The sequence below is a fragment of the Zerene cesonia genome, chromosome 2 (assembly GCF_012273895.1).
Source record: "Zerene cesonia ecotype Mississippi chromosome 2, Zerene_cesonia_1.1, whole genome shotgun sequence".
Classification (NCBI taxonomy): Eukaryota; Metazoa; Arthropoda; class Insecta; order Lepidoptera; family Pieridae; genus Zerene; species Zerene cesonia.
Genome location: NC_052103.1, coordinates 2,298,257 through 2,318,934, shown reverse-complemented (window position 1 = coordinate 2,318,934; position 20,678 = coordinate 2,298,257). Strand labels below are relative to the sequence as shown.

Sequence of the window (20,678 nt, the reverse complement as noted above, 5' to 3'; positions counted from 1 at the left end):
AAAAAAAAAAAAAAAAAGGCAAATATTCGATTAATATTATAAATCAATTAGTTATCTTCGAGCAAACTCGACTGGACGTTACATTGCCTGTTCGAACACGATCCTTTCAGACTTTAAATTGAAGCTATTTTAATTACCAATATTTAGAGCGGCGTATTTATGTCGAGGTGTTTGGAAAGATTCCAGCGAATCGTTCCAAGAATCTTCAGCAGAATTCCAATTGGAATGTAAGCTCTTAATTACAACGATAAGTCTAGGTCTTAAATTGTGAGTCGATTAAGCGACTACATTCATCTTTTCTTTAATTTTGTTTGTAATAGAATATAAGAAAATGTTTATCTTCGCTAAGTTTATTTTAATGAGGGAAATTTATCAATCCGTTATCACATGAGCTTTATGCTAATTTATATAAGCATTGTATACGAGTGGTGTACTATTTAAAACATAGTCTGAGATATTAACTCTCAATTGAGTGGAAAAATAAATGGCATATTAATTTAATTGGTCTATTTCTCCTGAACTATATGTGTACCTTTAGATATATTAATTCAATAAGTTACATGTAGCAATCAAAAGAGAACATGTCACAATAATGATAAGCTATTAGAATCAACGTTATATTCACGCAACATAAACCAAAACTGAAACTACTTGCTACGAAGGTCTCTACGTTAGAAATAAATAGAGAATGTACTATTTAATTTTAATATTAAGTTCTTAGACGTACTCAAAAATCAATAAATAAAACAAATTTGGAAACAACTACTCCCAAGGGGATGTGTGATTTTTATTTCAGACTCTTCTAGAGCGAAATTATTTTTACATGTGCACTGTGATCTACCATATATCATAATCTTTCTAACGTTTATCTTCTTTCTTATCTTATTAAATATAATAAAAACATATTGCATTCATCACATTTTTCCCAGAGGAAATGGAAAATATCTACCCACCGTTAATATTAGTCGATATTAAAATTCACTGAAGTGAGACTGAGTCCTATAAAAATATAGTTTATGGCATTTAATACACTCGCAGCTTACAGCCATATTTTTTCAGCGGGTAAACATTATTTTGGTGCAAATACTTTTTATTTGATGTGAAATAATATAAGAATTTAGAATAAACATTAAATTAGCAACCTAGCGACAAGGTCGAAATTTGTAATTGTTTTTCGTTCGCCATTATACTACTTGTATTTTGTACACAATAAAAAAATTTAATTAATTCATTCATTCATTTCATTCGTTCATTAGTAAGCATCATCATCAATTCATCAACATCGATTCATCTGCTTCAGTATAAAGCAGGAATACAGGTACAAATATGTACGTTTTGTTTTATATTCTCTCTGAAACAAAATACATAAAGCACCTAAATAAGATAATATCGAAATACGTACCTATCGTTAAAAATATAAAAATATCTATAAATAACCCTTGAAGTCCAACCATAATTATAATTCATTTTAAATCATAGAATTTTGAAGTACTGTTAATAATAATTGATTAATTTCCTATTTACTATTAAGTGTTTCTGTTGTTTTAAGAACTTGATAATTACAAATTTTGAAAGAATAGAAAAAATTTGATCACGAGGCGGGATACGAACCCGCGTTTTTCACCTAACCGTAGCAACTTGATAATATTTTAAGGATATCGTTTAGCAGCCCGCGGCCTCGACCAAGACCAAAGGAAAACAAAAGAAAAACAGTACCGAGGTTTGCTTCGGTGGGATTTTCAGGATGAAAACCATCCCATGTCTAGCATCCTATCTTTCGGGACTCAAACTATTTTTGTAGTAAAACTTATTCCACATTAGCTCAATAGTTTAGATATGAAGAGAGACAGTTGGAGAAAAGTTTGTATAAGCGTATCTTAAAAAAGTTTTATTAATAGCAATTTAATGAGCGGATTTATCAAAATATGCTTTTTCAAATATTTTTATACTGACTCACGATGTATTTTAAAAAGGGTTAAATGGAATGTTATTTTTATTCTTTATGGTAACTTCTATACATTGTCTATTAAAACAGGTGATTCATCCAATTTATAAGCAAATATTGACACTTCGATATGAGGCTATTGACTCTGCCTCAGTGAGTCAGTCATTACCCTCGTCTTGACATGGTCTGGGTTTGAAATTCAATTTTAAAGTATATTCGTATATTTTTCTTATAAATATTGTACACATGTACATATAAATTTACAACTAATCTCAATAATTATATAATATACAAATACTTTTCCATTTTGTTTGAATAAATATACTTCGTGCATAAATCGATTTAATGAATAATTTAACATCATATTTATAAAAATACATACATCTTATAAATGTAAATTAATTATTGCTCTACGTATAGTAAACAGTTTCCTCTTAATAATTACAGTTTTCCTTAACTACTACGTAAACTCATCATATCAGTATTACAATTAATATATCACATGATCAAAGTTAAAACTAAAATTATTTAATAGTAATCAGTCTTCATTACAACATTTTCGTCAAGCCATCGCCGCCATCCGCCCATGTTAATATATCTGGTTTAATTTTATCTCCCTTCAGCCATACATATTTATAAAACACAGACGCAAGAATACCTCCCAAGAAAGGTCCTACCCAGTAGATCCAATGAGACCTCCAAGTTGACGTCCATAAAGCAGGACCTAATGACCTTGCTGGGTTCATGCTAGCGCCAGTTAAAGGACCACCAGCTAACGACAATCCAGCTATGGTTAACCCAAATTTCACTGAATTGCTTTCTTGGCTATCCTTATTCACCGGATCCCACACTGCGCATGTTATAAACACGAGAGCAGCAGTCAGCATCACTTCAATACCAATCGCCTGGTATATGGTATACTTGAGCAGTGGTGTTGTAGTACAAACACCAGCTGTAACAAAACTGGATGGTGATAAAGCGACGAGTATTCCATAGCCAACAATGGCACCAGCACATTGCACAATTATATACGCTATACCTAAAAGTATAGAAATCTGACCCCAAATCATGGCCGATAAAGTGACGACAGGATTCATATGTGCCCCAGAGATGTGGGCAAACGCTTGAATATTAAAAACGACGATCAAACCAAAACCCAATGGGCCGTACATAGGCTGGTGCGCAGATCCATCTAGCGGTATGCAGGTCATACATCCCAGAGAAACCAGTAACATGGTCGCTACAAATTCCGCCACAATCGCTCTCCAATTTAGCGTTTTCCATAGCACTGATTTTATTGGTATTTTTTCGATCTCGACCTCGGTCAATCCGACGAGTTGCGCGTTCACTGACATTGTTTCCACTGAGCTAACGGTTAACTGTTTCATGAATCACTTCATAACACTTCTGCTCACCTAACCGCGCGTCTGTCTCCACACTCGTCTACTGAATTATTGATCGTTAGGGATAATGAAAATCAAAGCATAATGAACTGTTATCTCTCCAGTCGGTTCGATACAATTGATACAATCAGTGTTCAAATTAAATATGTACTGTTGATAATGATGCAAATATTTGATTGTAAAACAGTCTGATGGAATAAAGTTAAATTTATAAGACTATTTAAATAGACTTGACAGAATTTAGATCTTGGTAATAAACCCATCCTTGGTTTCAAATTGCCAGTTCTTATTGAAATGGACGGATTGTTTAATCTTAAATTGGATTTTAAACATTCGTTGATCAGAACGCGATATAATAAATATTCAGTTAATTTTCTATGAAAGAAACCGTTTTCTTTAATTGGTAGCTTTATACTATCACTTAACTGTGATGTATTATAAAAGCATCAACGTTAATAGATAAAAAATGTAACAAAAATTATATGTGCGCTAATCCAGACTATAAACCTCTATAGAAAATTTCATACAGATACGATAAGCTGTTTGAAAATAATTTCGCGTGAAAGAGTAATAAACATCCATCCATCCATACATACAAACGTTCGCGTTTTGTAAGTATGGATGTAATAATAGTAATTTAAGTAGTAAGTGTAATAATAGAAGATTGTTGTACAATAACGCAACCTAAATTCTAAGAAGATTTTATATTGTACTAGCTACGCCCCGCGGTTTCACCGGCGTAAGTACGTATCCCGTAGGAATATCGGGATAAAGAGTTGCCTATATGTTATTCCAGTTGTCCAGCTGTCTACATACCAAAATGCATTGCAATCGGTTCAGTAGTTTTTGCGTGAAAGAGCAACAAACACACACACACATCCTTACAAACTTTCGCATTTATATTTTTAGTAGGAGTTACATGAATATATTCTATACGGAATACATTTGCGTAAATAAATCGAGACAAATAAGGAAGTTAAAATTACTCCTATTGATAAATTTTAACAATGGCCGTAAATCAAAATAAATTATATTTTATTATCACAAGATCGTTTACCACAAAGCAAAAGGTAAAGTTTAATTAAACAAGCTGATTTTTAAGTAGATTACAATGGAATATGAAATGAAATATAGCATTTGTGTGAAAATTCAGGGATCTAAAATATAGTAAATATATAAACAACATATTAATAACGTAAATATTGTCGAAAATTCGTCACGTTTACCCGTATTACATCTTTTAGGGAAAGGAAAACATAACTTACAAAGTAGTTTGATCAATTTACGTTACTGTCCCATTTCTATGAATTTGTTTCGTGGCAATATAATATGATCTACATAATATGCACACGGAATATAAGGAAAACATTCGAGAAATTGCTATGACGGCTTGTAAAACGTTTCATCCATCGAACATTAATTACAACTAAGCATAATTATTATCAAAATATACCCTTTAGTGTTCTCGAGTTATAATTTTATTTGGTTAATTGATTCTTATTTATTTAAAAATTATGAAACAAATTAAAAGTTAAGGGGCCTACATAACCTAAAATAATCTTTTATGATATATTTAAGTACCTATATTACTGTGAAAAAAGAAACAAAAATAAGAATGTACTATCTGCTCCAGTTTATGAATATTTAATATTAAGTTGGAAATATAATGCTTCAAATGCGATTCAATAAACATAAATCACAAAGAAGGTTTCTCTTATTTTTTAACCAATTAAAACCATTGTAATATACGGACCATCGTTCTGATATACATAATCTCTGATTCACGAAGTCAATTTTGTATTTGGATAAAAAGCACTTACACAATACAATATCGCTGTGTGCTTCCTGCTTAATATCATTAGTTTGATATCGAGTATTTGACAAACAATGCGTTTTGGTATATTTATGTTTGAATAACACGCCATAATCACAACATTTATGTTAATCATTAATAGCACTTCATATTTCAAGAAAAAATAAGAGTGTTTTTGTACAGATAAAGAAAAAACCCAATACAGTAGTAAATGTTTTTTACCTTACAGGGACCTTGTTAAATGTATTATAATTATAATGTTCACCTATAATGCTTTAAATGAACGTAAAATATTTTCTAGCACCTCCATCATCTACTATTTCCCTCATTGAAGAAGTAACGTAGTATCGTGATATTCAAAATTCATCTTTTTAATGAAATGAAATGAAATCAGAACCTAGATCTTATCACTTTCTTGTCCGTAAAGTAAATCGAACCAATGAAAACTTTGACTTCAAATCATGCAATCTTAGCCTCTTAAATCTGCAGATCAATATAGTGTGTTTGTTACACAAAAAAATTCAGACAATACACATACAAATAATCGCAATCTCATAATAAATAACGACAAAACAATAGGGACTGCGTAATAAATTAAACTTAACACTACCACTAATATAAATCAAACTAAACTATACCCTGAACAGAAATAATTAAATCTATTAATGACCGGCCATTGTTTAAACGACTAAATTAACAAACCGAAAACAAATGGTAAACGCTTCTGTGATAAAACGCCGCATAAAATTTTATTAACGGATCCTTGCGTTAATTAAAACAAGAAATTTGCTTAGCCGGCGAAATTAACTAAGGCGTAAAGAATGTAATTGATTGCTGCTATATTTTATAATTCAGCCGGATGTTAGGTTCATGCATTTAATTAAAAGATATAATCTAACGTAGCGAAAGATGTAATGCGAGTTCAGCAAGATTTTTAACGTAGCAAGTGGAATCTAGAAAATAAATTTCAGAAGAACTAGCGTCCCATTTCATTCATGTGATTGGATTTTCTTAAGAAATTGATCATGTCTAATCTAAGCTCTAAGTAATTATAGAATAATGCGAATCTCGTTTATATGAGACTATCTTGTTGAAAACGTATTAAGTTATCGAAAAACTTTTTATAGATTTTATCTTTATATTTTACAGCAAAGAATTTGTTTATTTACTTATAGTTACTCACACACATAATTCTATATAAATATAGAATAGAAAACTCATTATGATAATAATCAGTATTAATATTCTTTGGTCAGATATTACTTTTCTTATATTTGCGTCGGATGAATTTTTAAAAATCTTTATTATAATTTATTCACAACCGAGTTATGTGTACCTACTAATAATGCTTGTATACCTACTACTAATATATATTGGAAGCCGACCATCATAACTTCATCTAGAACTTCACTTAATGAAGACATTTAATATTCAGAGATACATTTGCAGAGAAAGAGCCTCTAAAAGTTAGAATTTTTGTTTTTTTCTGTCAATACAGCTAATGTAGGACAAACAAGCCAGAAGACAAATTCACATGATATATTTATTTATTAAAATGCTCCTATTTACCATTACAAACTATTCTGCAAACGTTATGCATAGAAATTAAACAGAAAACAATACCCTCTATTGTTAATTAAATATTAACATTCAGTAGCGAGGCTAAATACTGCAATATAAATCACGTAGAAATATGATAATAATAATCTATCTAATATGATAATAAAATCGCTATCTAGAGCTATCAGGCTTTACGCAGTCAATAACGGTTGCGTCATTTCGCCCTGAACTAAAAACACACGATTGCATTTGAGGATTGAATGATTTTGTTATATCCCTTCAATAAAGGGTGACCCGCCAAGTTGTATTATACGATTAAAGTTCATGGTACATAAGAATTTTCTTATATTCTTTAGAAATTTTTCATTGATAATTCATGTCAAATCTATAAAACTAAAAATGTATGATGCATTTTTATTGATATTAGATTAATTTTTAAAACGCTATGTGTACTTACGTCCCTAACTGGTCACCTGGCTTGTATATGCTTTTTAACTTTAAATAACATCAATGTATCTCCTCTTTTTCTCTCATTATGACGTATCTGAACATGTATATTTGTAACATAATTTTTTTTTCTTTTAAAAAAGGTCAACGACGTCCCCGGGGGAAGCACCATTCCAAATACTACTATAGAACCAAATAACAAAAATTTCATATGACAAAAAATTTCATATCACTGAAATCCCTCGAAGCTATCAAAGTCAAAATGACAACCTCCCTCGTCTTTCAGAACGTCCCTTGAAAATCTTATATATAAAAATCAATTGCTGTTCGTTAGTCTCGCTAAAACTCGAGAATGGCTGGGCCGATTTTGATAATTTTGGTTTTGATGCATTCATAATAGTCCAGGGAAGGTTTAAAAGGTAAAAAATACGCATAAATGTATCAAAAAAAGGTCAATGGCGTTGTGAAGTTCGCCGGGTGAGCTAGTCATTAAATAAATGTGTTTTCACTACAGATTATGAAATTCCATTCATGATCCGCCCATTGCACACGTATTGATTTGAATTAAAAGATAACAAAATTTAGACATAATCCATACGATAACAGTTTTTTGTCCTGTCAATTTAAATTGATCGCTTTTATTAAAAAAGGCGTGTCTTTGATAATATAGAGCTGATTTAGCAAAAAGTTAAATTACACTTGTTATTTTTTTAATAAGTATTAATGGTAGTAATAAAATATTTATAGACTTAGTTTTAAGACTTCTTAAGGAAAAATACTATGAACAAACAAAAATGATTGTAGTAAAAGCCAAAGGAAAAATCAATGATTAATAAATTTGTGATGAAACATTTATTAACTATTCAATAAGCTCAAATATCCTGCTATTTTACATAAAAATGCTTATTTTATTATAAATACAATTTATCCTTTAATTTAATAAAATATATAATATAAAGTTAATGTGATTAATAATATTAAGTATAGTTAATTATAATATCTATAGATATTCTAGTGATTTTATTTATTACTTTAATTGTACTAAAACCATGAAATACGTCACGACGGCACCAAGTACCTGGAGAAAAAAACAAAAAATTAATAAAATTTAAAACAAATAAGAACAAAAAAAAAATTGGAGAAGAATATAGAGATCCATACGATAAGATAAGCATAAACGCATAATTTGGAATAGCTTCTAATCTTTTTTTATGATTATATTAAACAAGCCGCTATTTTCGGCTTCGTTTTTCTTAATAATCGTACATTGCCCGAAAAAAAATGCATATGTTAGTAGAGAAAAATTCCGTTTTTAATGGTAAAATTATCAAAATCAACAGGTATTAAGTAACCTCTCTAACCGCGTAAACTCACGCCTTTATTAGTACGTAGATGAATTACTAAATATCACAAGTTAATAGTTTAGTTACAGTTTGGAAATATTTTATTCATCGCACGAAAACCAAAAGCTAGCTGTGGTGATCAATCACAGGTATTACGGGGACACTGCGAACAATAAATCTCTCTTATTTAATCACTAACAATCACTCATATTGATTAATTGTGGCTTACTGCGTTACTATTATTTATTTTGTATTGAATTTTAAATTAAACGTTGGAAGAGACTTGTTAATGAATGAGGTAATAATATAATTTATTTTATTAAAGAAGAGAGACACACCATTCATTGGTGGTTAACTGTGCCTTAGTTAGCGTACGAGCAATGTATGTACTAGGCGACCAGCAAATTTAAGGATATGAAATAAAATCAAATAGAAATACTCACAGATGCGAACAAATCGAGTGAAACCGTAAAGAACTTAGCGCCCGAAATGCTCATAGCTTTCTGGCATTGCTGACACACGATCTGGACAAATGTCTTGGCTTCTTCAGACCCGTCATACCACTGGCAGGAGTAAGCCGCTTCCATAACTGATGAACTCTGGCAAATATTTATTAAAATTATATATGTTTTTATTCATAATATGAGGTGAATTTTGTCACCAATATATTTTCTTTTAGAGGTCAGAACACAGAAGATAAGACGAATGAAATATGTAAAAAACGTCAATTTTGAAGCGTCAAGCGTTTGACAATTGAAAAATTTTATTACCTCTTCAATAAGTCTGTTGCCAAAAATACAGAAATGAAAAACTTGTCCCAGAGTGTAGCTGAGGTAACCAACAGTACTAAATGCGTAAACATTTAATCCATTTATCTGAAAATAAAGTATAAAAAACATGACGTTTATATGAAAAAAAAAACATTCTAGAAAAATTAGTTACATCAAAGAAGTTAAATGCTACTACTACTAAAACTTTTATGGTTACAGTGAGATAAGGCACAACACAAATCTACAGTTACAAATTTAAACTCACACGAATTTGTTTTTATAAAAAATACCTTGGTAGCCTGGTAAGCTAATAAAGTAAGTGTAATGGTAGATACAAGCATGTGAAAGAGCAGGGCAGTACCATAGGTATCTCCGATAGAAGAGACGAGCCTAGAAAGAAAAATTAATGAAACGAAGCATTTAATTTAAAATTATCAGTCTGTAAATTATTAAACAAAATAAACCAAGAATAGGCATTTATTTATATTACGAATCTATGAGATCTTGGCCGATTAATAATGCTTTCATAGTACTCAATACATAGGCTAACTGAAGATATACAGATAACATTACAGATATATTTGTCATACAGAATAGGGATTGATTTATTATTAGCTTTTCAGCCGCAGCTTCGCTCGCGTATTTAAAGAAAAGATAGACTATCCCATATCCTTTCTCGGGTCTCTTACTATATCCCTATCAAACTTAAATCAAATCGGTTCAGTGGTTAGGGGTGAAGGAGAGACAAACAGGTAGATACTTTCACATGTATACTATTAGTAGGGACAAACAATTATTAACCTCACAACATGCTTATGTCGTTCCACCCAATACTTTATAGCTGATCGCGCCAGCATCTCCTGCTTTTGCGTCAAACCATTTGGGTTGTTTGGAGCGTGTTGGCCAAAAGTTTGCAGCCTGCCTCCCGCGCCCCGGAGCGTCATGCCGAAATCGGTTTGAGTTGAATAGATTCCACGAATGTCCAGGTCGAGTGGCTCTTTTTCTGATTTATCTGTAACATTGTTTTTCTTTTGACTGGATACATCGTATACCAACTTTTATTAATAGCATTGCGTTATACTCGAATATTTCTCTATTCTCAAGGCAGCTAAAGGGTATTATTGTTATGTCTAAAGACTGTAAAAATACGTAGCTTTAAATAGGTCATTATTTTAACACATATAGACAAATATTTTCAATAAATGAAGAATATAAAGCGAATAAATGTATACTAAATTCTCTTTCATTCCTTTCCTTCGGGTTCTCGTGACCCAAATGTATTTTCGCGAAATATGCTTCAAGTAAAGAGACACGGGATAAATCACATCTCTACGTGACATAATCGCAACATTGTAATTTATTTCTTGGCACGCCTGAGGTTGTATAAAGCCAGTGGGAGACATATTTGCCTATAGAAATCTGAGGGAAGCGACATTTCGTTTGAACATCATCGGCTTTTTCCCTTGATAACAATTTTTTTTGTTTCTTTAGTATTATATAGGTTTTTTGCTTAGTTCTTTAGCTATTCTTTAGTATTGTACTATTAAATGTAATCTAGTTAAATATTCGATCGTAATCTCTTTCCTTTTATAACATAGATAATAATTAAGAGAATAATTAGTGGTTAATAAAACAGATTGACGATGATGAAGTAGAGAACTTTATGATCCGATTTTACAAACAGTTTGATTGAAATATAATCTACTTATACATGAATTTAATCATGTAATGAGAGTCACGATACATTTCACTTTGGTTATTGTATTGCGAAATTCGCTAGTCATTATGAATAGTGCTCGATTTCCTATTTGTGTTTAAACAGTTTAATTTTATCCATTATTTTCATGAATCATGTTTATTTCAAGCACTATAATAATGAGTTTACATAAAATTGTAACATTTATTGTTTTATTGGTAAGGATGCATTTTCCTGTATTTAATTTAGACTTATATTAGAAAGCTGTATTTAGTAATTGTCACATGATCCTTGATTTGCACACGAGTGTGTGCGTATGTGTTATTGGCCATATGCTCCTGTAATAACCTGTTGACGACACTCTAAAAAGCTCGGCAGTGTTAGGTCTGTAGGTATCCAGCGATGCACTAAGTTCCATTAGCGGCTTCATTATTGCCTTCAGGTGTTGGAGCTGTTCACAAGCAAATATTAACCAGGAGCAGAACATCACATCCATGAGGTTCGCTATTATCATGGAGAAAAATAGCCAGTATACCTAAGACAAGAAATATATGTTAGTTAGTATCTGTAGATATAAAACTACTATATGATATCATCCAAAAATAGAATTACTTCAATCTGATAAAGTGAGGCCAGATCAATTGAAAAATTGTATCGATCCATCAGTTTTTATCGTATTGATGAAAAATATAATTGATAGGATAAGAAACGTGTACATAACAAAAATAATGATAATCTATAGAAATGTAGTTAACTGTTACTCGCTACATTCACCATTCAAACCTCACCTGGAATACAAAAGCAGCAATGTACATTGTACCGCTCATAGCGTCGAATGGATACCATGCTTTCACTGGCAGCCGAGGAGCTGGTTCAGTTAGTGTCTCATTGGTCTCTTTATCCAGAATCAAACGAACTGACTCTCCAAAGAAAGTTATTGTTACCCAACCTTTAAGTAGACGTATATTTTTGCATTTGTTTAAGGCAGCGAGATTAGATTAGAAAATTTATCGTGAAAGTTTAAGTGCTTAAGTTTTTGATAAAGAGGATTTGAGTTATTTGTATTCGCTGACTGCGAATAAAATACCTAATTAGTTTAGCACAAAATATTTATTTTCATTAGGTTATTTCTAAGAGAATTTCGTGTTTAGATTTTTAATGACCTATAATTTATGAAGTAGTCTCAGAAAGCTCATTTTAACGAGATTTGAAGTAGTTAAAAATCGACTCGGAAGCATATTCTTAATTCGACTGTATCGGTTTGAGTTGTTACATGAAAATTTTCGAATGGATGAACCGATTATGATAGAATTTTCCTCATTTGAAAGGTGGTGCCTTCCGATAATTTCAATTTAAATTGGTCTAGTTCTGACATTTGAAGGCTTTTTATTTGGGTAGGTAGTTTAACTATTTTAAAATTCTCCGTTTATAGCATTAATAATACACTGTTCTAATAGTATAAAAGACTAACATCATACTACAGAATCACTTACATACAACAGATAAAACGGTCATTGCGCAGATAAAATACAGGAGCCTCCTCATTTTGGTGAGTGCGAGCTGGTGGTAACGAGCATCCGACTCCGTAAATAGCGGGTGGCTATTCGATTGGTTCCAGACGGCTAAAGTCCTGAGCGTTAATTACGAGATATTAAAGTGAGGAACTGAGAAAGACTATGTTTCTTGTATAGTCTGTGGCTTTTAGGTATGATACCTTCGATAAGTTCTAGAAAGTTCGATAATTGGATGGGAAACATAATTTGGTAATAATTATATTCAATACCGTAATTTGAAAACTTTAATTATCATAGTAGTTGTTCGCCTTGACTTCGATCGTTGAGGTGAAACGTGTGGATCTATGTAACTCAGTTAAGTTGCAGCTTTCTAATTTTGGAAGAATTTTTAAAATCGATCCAGTAATTTATGTGTGATAACATCACAAACATCCATGTGCATGTGCTCCTCAATACATATTATATTAAGTATTACAGATAAGAAATACAACTAGATTCCCACCCGCGGCTTAGTCCGCGAAATTAAAGGTTTTAACAACATAGTTCCTGTTTCCGTTGAATTTTCGAGATAAAAAGAACTTTCATGGGTCTCAAATTACCTTATACCAAATTTCATTCAAGTCAGTTTGTTGGTTCAGTGGTATATGCGTGCAAAATAGACAGACAGCAATATCGGTAGACACAACGAAACAATTCTATGAATTTAACTTTCGGTCTATAATGAATCATTATTCCAATAACATTCTTATTTCATTCATTCCAGATTACATAACTGAGCAATAAACTGAGCTAAGAACACCTCAAATATCAAAGGATTACAGAAAAACTTTACCAAGAAATGGCTTCAATAATACCGCTAAAATATGACTGAAGCTCGAAGCCAGAATCCTTCGAGATAAAATTAAATGTAGATTAAATTATGTTGTTCTTTGTGTTCAATGTAATGGGGATATTAGGAAAAATTCATAAAAGAAAATGAGCACGCTCTGGTTGGAGAATGTTCTATTATTCGCCCTTTGTAGTCTTGTTAAATTGTAATTGGGAGGAAATGAATTTTCCTTTGTAACGAGCCTCCACCTGATGGATATTATTTGCTCTGCCATCAGATTTACGGCGGTGTTGGAGATTTTCAATAAATTTCATTATCTATTTGAAAACACGAGTCGTGTTTGTTTGTGATTGCTGTTTTGATGCTCATAAGTGTTTGTTATACGCTTTTTGCTGTTTTCTTCTACCGTCCGTATTATTGCGTATTTTTTTAGAAAAATATAATTAATATTCATGTTTACATTTTAAGAAATTGGATAACACTGTTCGTGTAATAGTTAGTGGTATATAGTTATTTATTTAAGTAAATATTTCAGTGATTATTTAACTAGCAGATTATAGGAGGTATATCTGAGCTGGTAGTTCTCCTGATGATAAGTGATTATCACAGCCCATGAATATATAAATTTTCAATGGTAAGGCCTCTGAATAGCAAGGGAAGGGACTGGGAAGGAGCAGGAGAAGGCTCCCCCATTCAGCGTACGGCAAACAGTACTATTTACATGCTACTATTTCACACCGTGGTACCGTCCCCGATACGAGCTGGTCCAATTTATGCCGAAGCTACTCGACCCTACTCCTACGACCCTAATCTCCAATCTCCATACTATTAGGTTAGAATATATGTTTAGACAGAAATTGCGCAGGAGTGTTTCATATATTTTCATCTCACCTGTAGAAATTTTTCGAAGTGATCGCGAAGAAGGCCAACTTGATAATCGAATGAGCGAAAAACAGTATGGTAATTGTATTGGCTGTGAGTTCGTTGACCTCGTCAGAGTATTGGGCCATATTAGCCCCCATACACAGGTAATGCACAACGAGCAAGATTGCATGGACGCTGGCGTAGATCTTTCGAAGGAGTGTTGACATACCCCCATTTTCTGTAAAAATATATTGACTCTAATTTATATAATTCAGATTAAATTGTTCATATTGCATACATGGATTGAGGCGCTACGTGTTAAGCAATTGACATAACATTTTTGTTTACGTAGAATACCCCAAAGTGGTTTATATATAACAATGCAGTATCTGTGAAATATTGGTTGTTTTATAAAATAAACGAAATTATTATTTATTATCACGATTTCATTTGTTCTTATGATATTTTCTTCAGGTCGTTCGGATTTGGACGTATGTTTTTCTACCACATCTTTTAATAACTTACCCGAATGATAATTGAATAAGAAGTGGCCGGCCATTTGCATCAGCTTGATGTTGGGCATCAAGTCTGATACCAGACCCTGGGTCTTCGTTTTGGTCATCATCTGAAAAATTTTGGTTTAAGTTTTTGGGTAAAAAAATAAAAAAATAAAATTCACAAAATGATGTGATCACGTGACGCAAATTTAAATTGCGAGTGTAACGGTTAAGATCTCGCTTTTATCATGGATTTTAGGGACAAATATTTAGGTAAATATATCAAAAATGTGTGCTGCAGGAAGAACCGTACATTTTTATTAATATAGGTTTATAGATGGATTTATAATTATTAATTGATTACCTTGAGAATTATATTTTTGTTTCAATTAAATATAGAAAATATATTCAATCTGTCCCTTCTTTCGCCTGCATAATTTATTTTATAATTATTTATGTTATCATGTAAGACGTGCGTCTATCCCAATCGCGTTCGATCAAATGATCGATTTTACATAACATTTCCAATGACGTCTTCCAAATTCAAAATCAAACTGACCAATAGGAGTCGTGGGATTGCACACGTGTCCATTCGACATATGGAACTTTCCCTGGCTCTATTATTTATGATACCCTTGTGATAGTTGGGGAAACCTTTAATTATTGGCGATTAAATTCTTCGTTTAAGTCACTATTTTCTGGATCAATAAAATAACAAACGTTACAATCAATGTACTCTTTTCATTATTTACATATTTGCTTTAAAAGTAAATATTTGAGTCGATGCCGTATTTTCAATTTTCTCGGGTGTACAATTATACTGTTGAGTACACAACGAACCTTTATCTAATCGACAGTGCTTAAATGTTTACTAACAAACAATATGCACTAATAAAACAAGAACTGCCGCTGGTATATTGAACAAATAAGAATATAATAGTACTGAACTACTTATTCACTCTAGCTTTGCTTTCCTTCGGTGCTGCGGGAGCGACAATAAAATCGTTAAAATATATAATAGTTAAGTTAAAAAAACATTTAATATAAAATCCAATCGCAGAAACGGATAATATATTGATACTTTTTGAAATCACAGACACATAGGTACTCAATAAAAAATTAGAACATGGTTTATTTATATTTTTATTTATATTAATACTTTATTGCACACACAGAAGACAGAGAAATACGAAAAGAACATATCATAAAGGAAAAATATGTATAAATGGCGGTTTTATCGCTAGGTAGCGTTCTTTCCAGACTATATGCAATGTGTAGGAAGAAATATTAGAGTGAGGTGGGTGAGCAAAAAATAAAGCATTAGGAGAAGAGAACTGGACAAATTATTATAAGACGATACTTATGAATACCGTATATACGAATATAATTGTAGACGGTGATTAAATGTCGAAGGAATATTTTAAAATATCAATAAAATTTTAAACAGTGCCTGTCCCATCCACTTTAAAATATAGACTTATCTCTATTCAACTTTAAATATAGACAGCAACTATAGTATAACACTCAATGTATTGCTTTACCTTGTCTTTATTAAAATTGTTAAATGGAATATCAATTTAATATCAAAAAGATGAAGGTAAGAAGCTAGCATAGCAATTTATTCAATTCTCTTGTATACCATAATATTGGAGCAAAGCAAGCCGAAGCGAAATTGACGCTTTGGGCAAAAAGCATCCGTAGCCATGGGAGCAAAACTAATTTTGTATTCGCTGCAAACGCAATACCCCTGAGAATAAATACTATTCATAAAATACAAACACTAATCATATTTTATCGCTGTCGGTAACTAGAGCAAAACTTTCCACGAGTTAGGTAATTTGGCAAAAATCCCCTTTGAAAGTTAAGCGAGTCGAAGGCATAGTTTTATTAAGCCATTTATGAGATGGAACTTATTCCGCCCAATCATCGTTCTTCGTGAAATATTCCTACGTTATTTTGTATCGATTCTATTAGTTGTTGATACGAAGTTGTGTGATATCCTACTAATATTATAAATGCGAAAGTTTGTAAGGATGTGTGTATGTTTGTTGCTCTTTCACGCAAAAACTACTTAACAGATTGCCATGAAATTTGGTACGTACACAGCTGGACAACTGGAACAATATACAGGCAACTTTTAATACCAATATGTCTACGGGATACGGACTTACGCGGGTGAAACCGCGGGGCGCAGATAGTACAAAACATATTCATAAATATTCGGTGAACTTACTTTAATAATGCAGAGAATATTGAACTCAGTGATAAGGTTTTATTAATTAATCGATCGCAAGCAATTTAGTAGCTTTTTATGTGATGGTAAGTGCCTCTTGCTTGCCAGTGCTACCACCGCCCGTGAACATTTGCAGACACATTTGCGTTACAGAACTTACCTTTAAATAGTACAGGATATATAAAGGATTGACGCGTGGAAAAGGATTGGGAAGTTTAAGGAAAATTACACGGGCCTATCTAGATTTAAAAACGTAAAAAATATCTCCATTAAATACTACGCCTTTAAATGGAGGGAAACATCACGTAGCGTATGTAAAGGCTTTACATTTGTTATTAGTTGGTCGACTTGTAATATCCTCCAAACCACACTTATCTAGCCAGCTGAATTATAACCTGAAGTCTTAAGTGTTGCCCTTGCAGTAAAAACAGAAAATATCGACTCATAATGAACTCCAGCTAGCACTTGATGTAAACAGTATAAATCGCAAATATCTTGTTATTTATAAAATAATTAATTGTTAGTTTATTAACAATCTAATATAAATTGAGTCTGTTTGTTTTTCCCAAAAGGCATAGGAATCTATCTTATAAGAAAATATCTTTATCATCATATACAAATTATTATATCTATTCTACACTGATAACAAGAAAGGAAAATGACATAATTAATGAGAAATTTTGAAAGAATAGAAAAAATTTGATCACGAGGCAGGATTCGATTTCATCATTGAAATAATGTTTCGTATTGGTTGTGATGGTTCTTAATCATCTCAATAGATGGCGTGGGGTGCCCCTTAGGCACATGAAACCGAAAGAGTAGAAGAAATTCGATTACTGTGGCAGGATCACGGGTGGCCGAGAGGCTAGGCGTTGCTACGGTTAGGCAAGATACGCAGGTTCGAATCCTGCCTCGTGATCAAATTTCTTCTATTCTTTCAAATTTCTCATTTATAAAAAAGCATTTCAATGCTATAAAACTAAAAATTAAATGTATGCAATTTACAAAAATTGACGCAACAATAATGTTGAAGTGAACAAACACATTTTAATACCATTATTCAAGTAATTTCTTTCAGCAAAAGCGATCAAAAGCGCGTGTCTAGTTAAATAAACCTTTTCTATTAAAATGGTATCACGTCCTGACATTCAGGACGTGTCTATAGGCAGGAGAGGGAATTAAATTCCATTCAGTATGCCGTGACTTCGGTTCTCGGTTCCGCTTATTAGAATACTAGCTGCACCCCGCGGTTTCCCGTAAGAATATCGGGATAAAAAGTTGCCTATGTGTTATTCCAGTTGTCCAGCTATCTACGTACCAAATTTCATTGCAATAGGTTCAGTAGTTTTTGCGTGGAGGAGTTACAAACACACACACATCCTCACAAAACTTTCGCATCTATAATTAATATTAGTAGCATTCTTTTTCTTCAATCCCATCTGTATTTTGTTTCTTATAAGTCATCCCCAAGTCTTTAACCTAATACTCCTCGATTATATGTTCACCTAGTAGCCACAGCACCAAAGTGCATTTTTCATTTTCCCGTTATTACTTACGTAATTTTACCCTTATCTCTCTAATCCCATAAATGCATGCACCGCATCTGCTGAAGCCAAATCTACAAATGTTAAAAAAAAACAATAAGGTGTATTGTATGCATATTGTACAACTTTAAATTTTGCCTTTTGCAATAAAATGAGAGGGGTTAATATGAAGTGAAATATTTATATATCAACAAGAGACATTCTTTAAGCTTTGTGTCCATTCACACAAGTGTATCTTTTGTATTCACACTAAATATTATAGACCCTTACTTAAACATACAGGTTTATACTAATAAATTCCTAATGGCTCAAATACAAAGCATGTCACGTCGCAGCGCGTGCTTCTTGTAGAAAACATGTCCATTATATTGTTATAACTATGTTATCCCTCTATGTCTGACTTCATTATTAAGTTATATAGTATACTTTGCTCGTTATGTCTGTAACTATGAACACAAATGAAATTTAGTTACATTGTTCAATAATAATTATTACTGTATCTCACTGCGACAAAGACTGTCAATGAAATTGCATTGTTATAGAGTATAAAATCCTGAATAAATAATTCAGGTTTACTCTGGAGTATAAAAAAATATTTGATAGTGTTTTTCGAAAGACTCAGTTTAGCAAATTGTGTCACTCACTATGTACAGGCTAGTGGAATTTTGGTGTTGTCAACATCCTTAAAAATATACATCCTGCCATTTATGTTGCGCCGATACATTGTTTTGAATATAGAGCTCGTTTCATAAACAAGGGGCGTGGCTAACAAGAGCGCCCATCGCTGCAAACTGTATTCATTCTCAACTGCCCAAACAATTAACTACCTATAAAGCTATGAGATCCTGGTACTCAATGTTTTTGTTTGGGATGTGTAAAAAAAAAACAGCGACTGTGTTTTTTTATTAATTGGCGCATTTCAATTTGAAAACAAGGCAAATTATTGACACATGACATTTGACATTAGCTTTCGATCAAATAATATTATATCGGATGGGGTCAACAAGTTTAGTTTAGCTTAGGAAAACAACGTTAAGCCCTAAATATATATTTATTATACATGGGTAGGTAGGCATATTGAGTCGGACCCAAACAGTGAAAAAGTTACAGTTTTTTCAAAGGCTTTCTAAAAGCGACGTCGTCATGAATATAGTTAACAGAAAAGCTTTCGCTTTTCTAAGTGACAGACAAAATGGGACGCAGAGGCTCAATAAAAACTTTATACGGTCTGCAACATTGAAACGCGCCAACTTCAAGGAAAATAACGCCGTGTGTATATTACATCAACCACTTCAAGCGTCTTTTCACCCCTCCATAAGTCGAAATCTCTTCCATAGAAACAAATCAAATTACGTAAGCATATTTATATTATTATTTATGACAACTAAAACCTCAAATTTTATTAACATAGCTAAAACGATTAAATCAATAAAACAAGTCGATCTATTTGTTTAAAACGTAAAATATTTTTAATATTAGCATGATAATAATAATTTAAGACAGAAGGTCCTTTAAGTAGAGACTAAATTGATTAGAGACTGAATTGACCGACTTGTATAATACATGGATCTCACAACTTTTTACGTTAGAAAGCCTGACCTGCGAGACTTGGGTTCAAAGACGAGACATTTTACAGGATGTTTTGATGGCATTACTGTTTACTGTGCTTATACCATTGAAATTTTCCATGAATAATTGAAAAAGGTGTCATGTGCATTTTCCTATCAAATAAAAAATAAATATAATTTTACACTAATGAATTAATTTATGCTTGCTTGGTTTAAAATTTCGTAACATAATATGGTTTTATTCAGATGTGTCTGTCTACAAGGACTGTGTCAATAATGGTTTGACTAATCTAGGCTTCAGCGTAAGATTATTGAATATGTAGTATATGTTACGATTAGACCCCGTTCTTCGTTAGAACGCTTTTTCTAGTTGACATAAATAAATGCGATTGCTGCACCTATTATTAAATAGCAAAACGTGTTAAAAACTAGACTTATCAAATAAATATAAATAATAACATTGCTTAAGAAAGACAGTTTAGTTCCTTTTTTAATTAAAAAATTATTTGTTTTTTTCATTGGAACCAAGCTGGAACCAAAACATTAGCTACCAGGAGAACATGAAGAGATATATATAACTGGGATTCATCGATTTAAACGAGATGATTCGGTCACGCGTAGCGTTCAGAAGCAGACATAGGGTAGCATAAAC

General features: G+C 32.1%; 2 protein-coding genes across 2 annotated transcripts; both read right to left on the bottom strand.

Annotated features, from left to right (window-relative positions):
* Positions 1 to 2,358: 2,358 nt before the first annotated feature.
* On the bottom strand, positions 2,359 to 3,369 carry LOC119834167 (aquaporin AQPAe.a-like). The gene has a single exon (XM_038358445.1). It carries the CDS (start codon positions 3,331 to 3,333, stop codon positions 2,494 to 2,496), a length of 840 nt encoding a protein of 279 aa, XP_038214373.1. The 5' UTR covers positions 3,334 to 3,369; the 3' UTR covers positions 2,359 to 2,493.
* Positions 3,370 to 8,195: 4,826 nt separating this feature from the next.
* On the bottom strand, positions 8,196 to 14,809 carry LOC119832814 (odorant receptor coreceptor). The gene is made up of 11 exons (XM_038356590.1): positions 14,703 to 14,809; positions 14,212 to 14,403; positions 12,471 to 12,607; positions 11,766 to 11,926; positions 11,339 to 11,512; positions 11,021 to 11,057; positions 10,083 to 10,293; positions 9,572 to 9,671; positions 9,282 to 9,386; positions 8,955 to 9,110; positions 8,196 to 8,246 (listed from the first exon to the last, which is right to left on the bottom strand). Exons 1-11 carry the CDS (start codon positions 14,807 to 14,809, stop codon positions 8,196 to 8,198), a joined length of 1,431 nt encoding a protein of 476 aa, XP_038212518.1.
* Between the last annotated feature and the right edge of the window lie 5,869 nt (positions 14,810 to 20,678).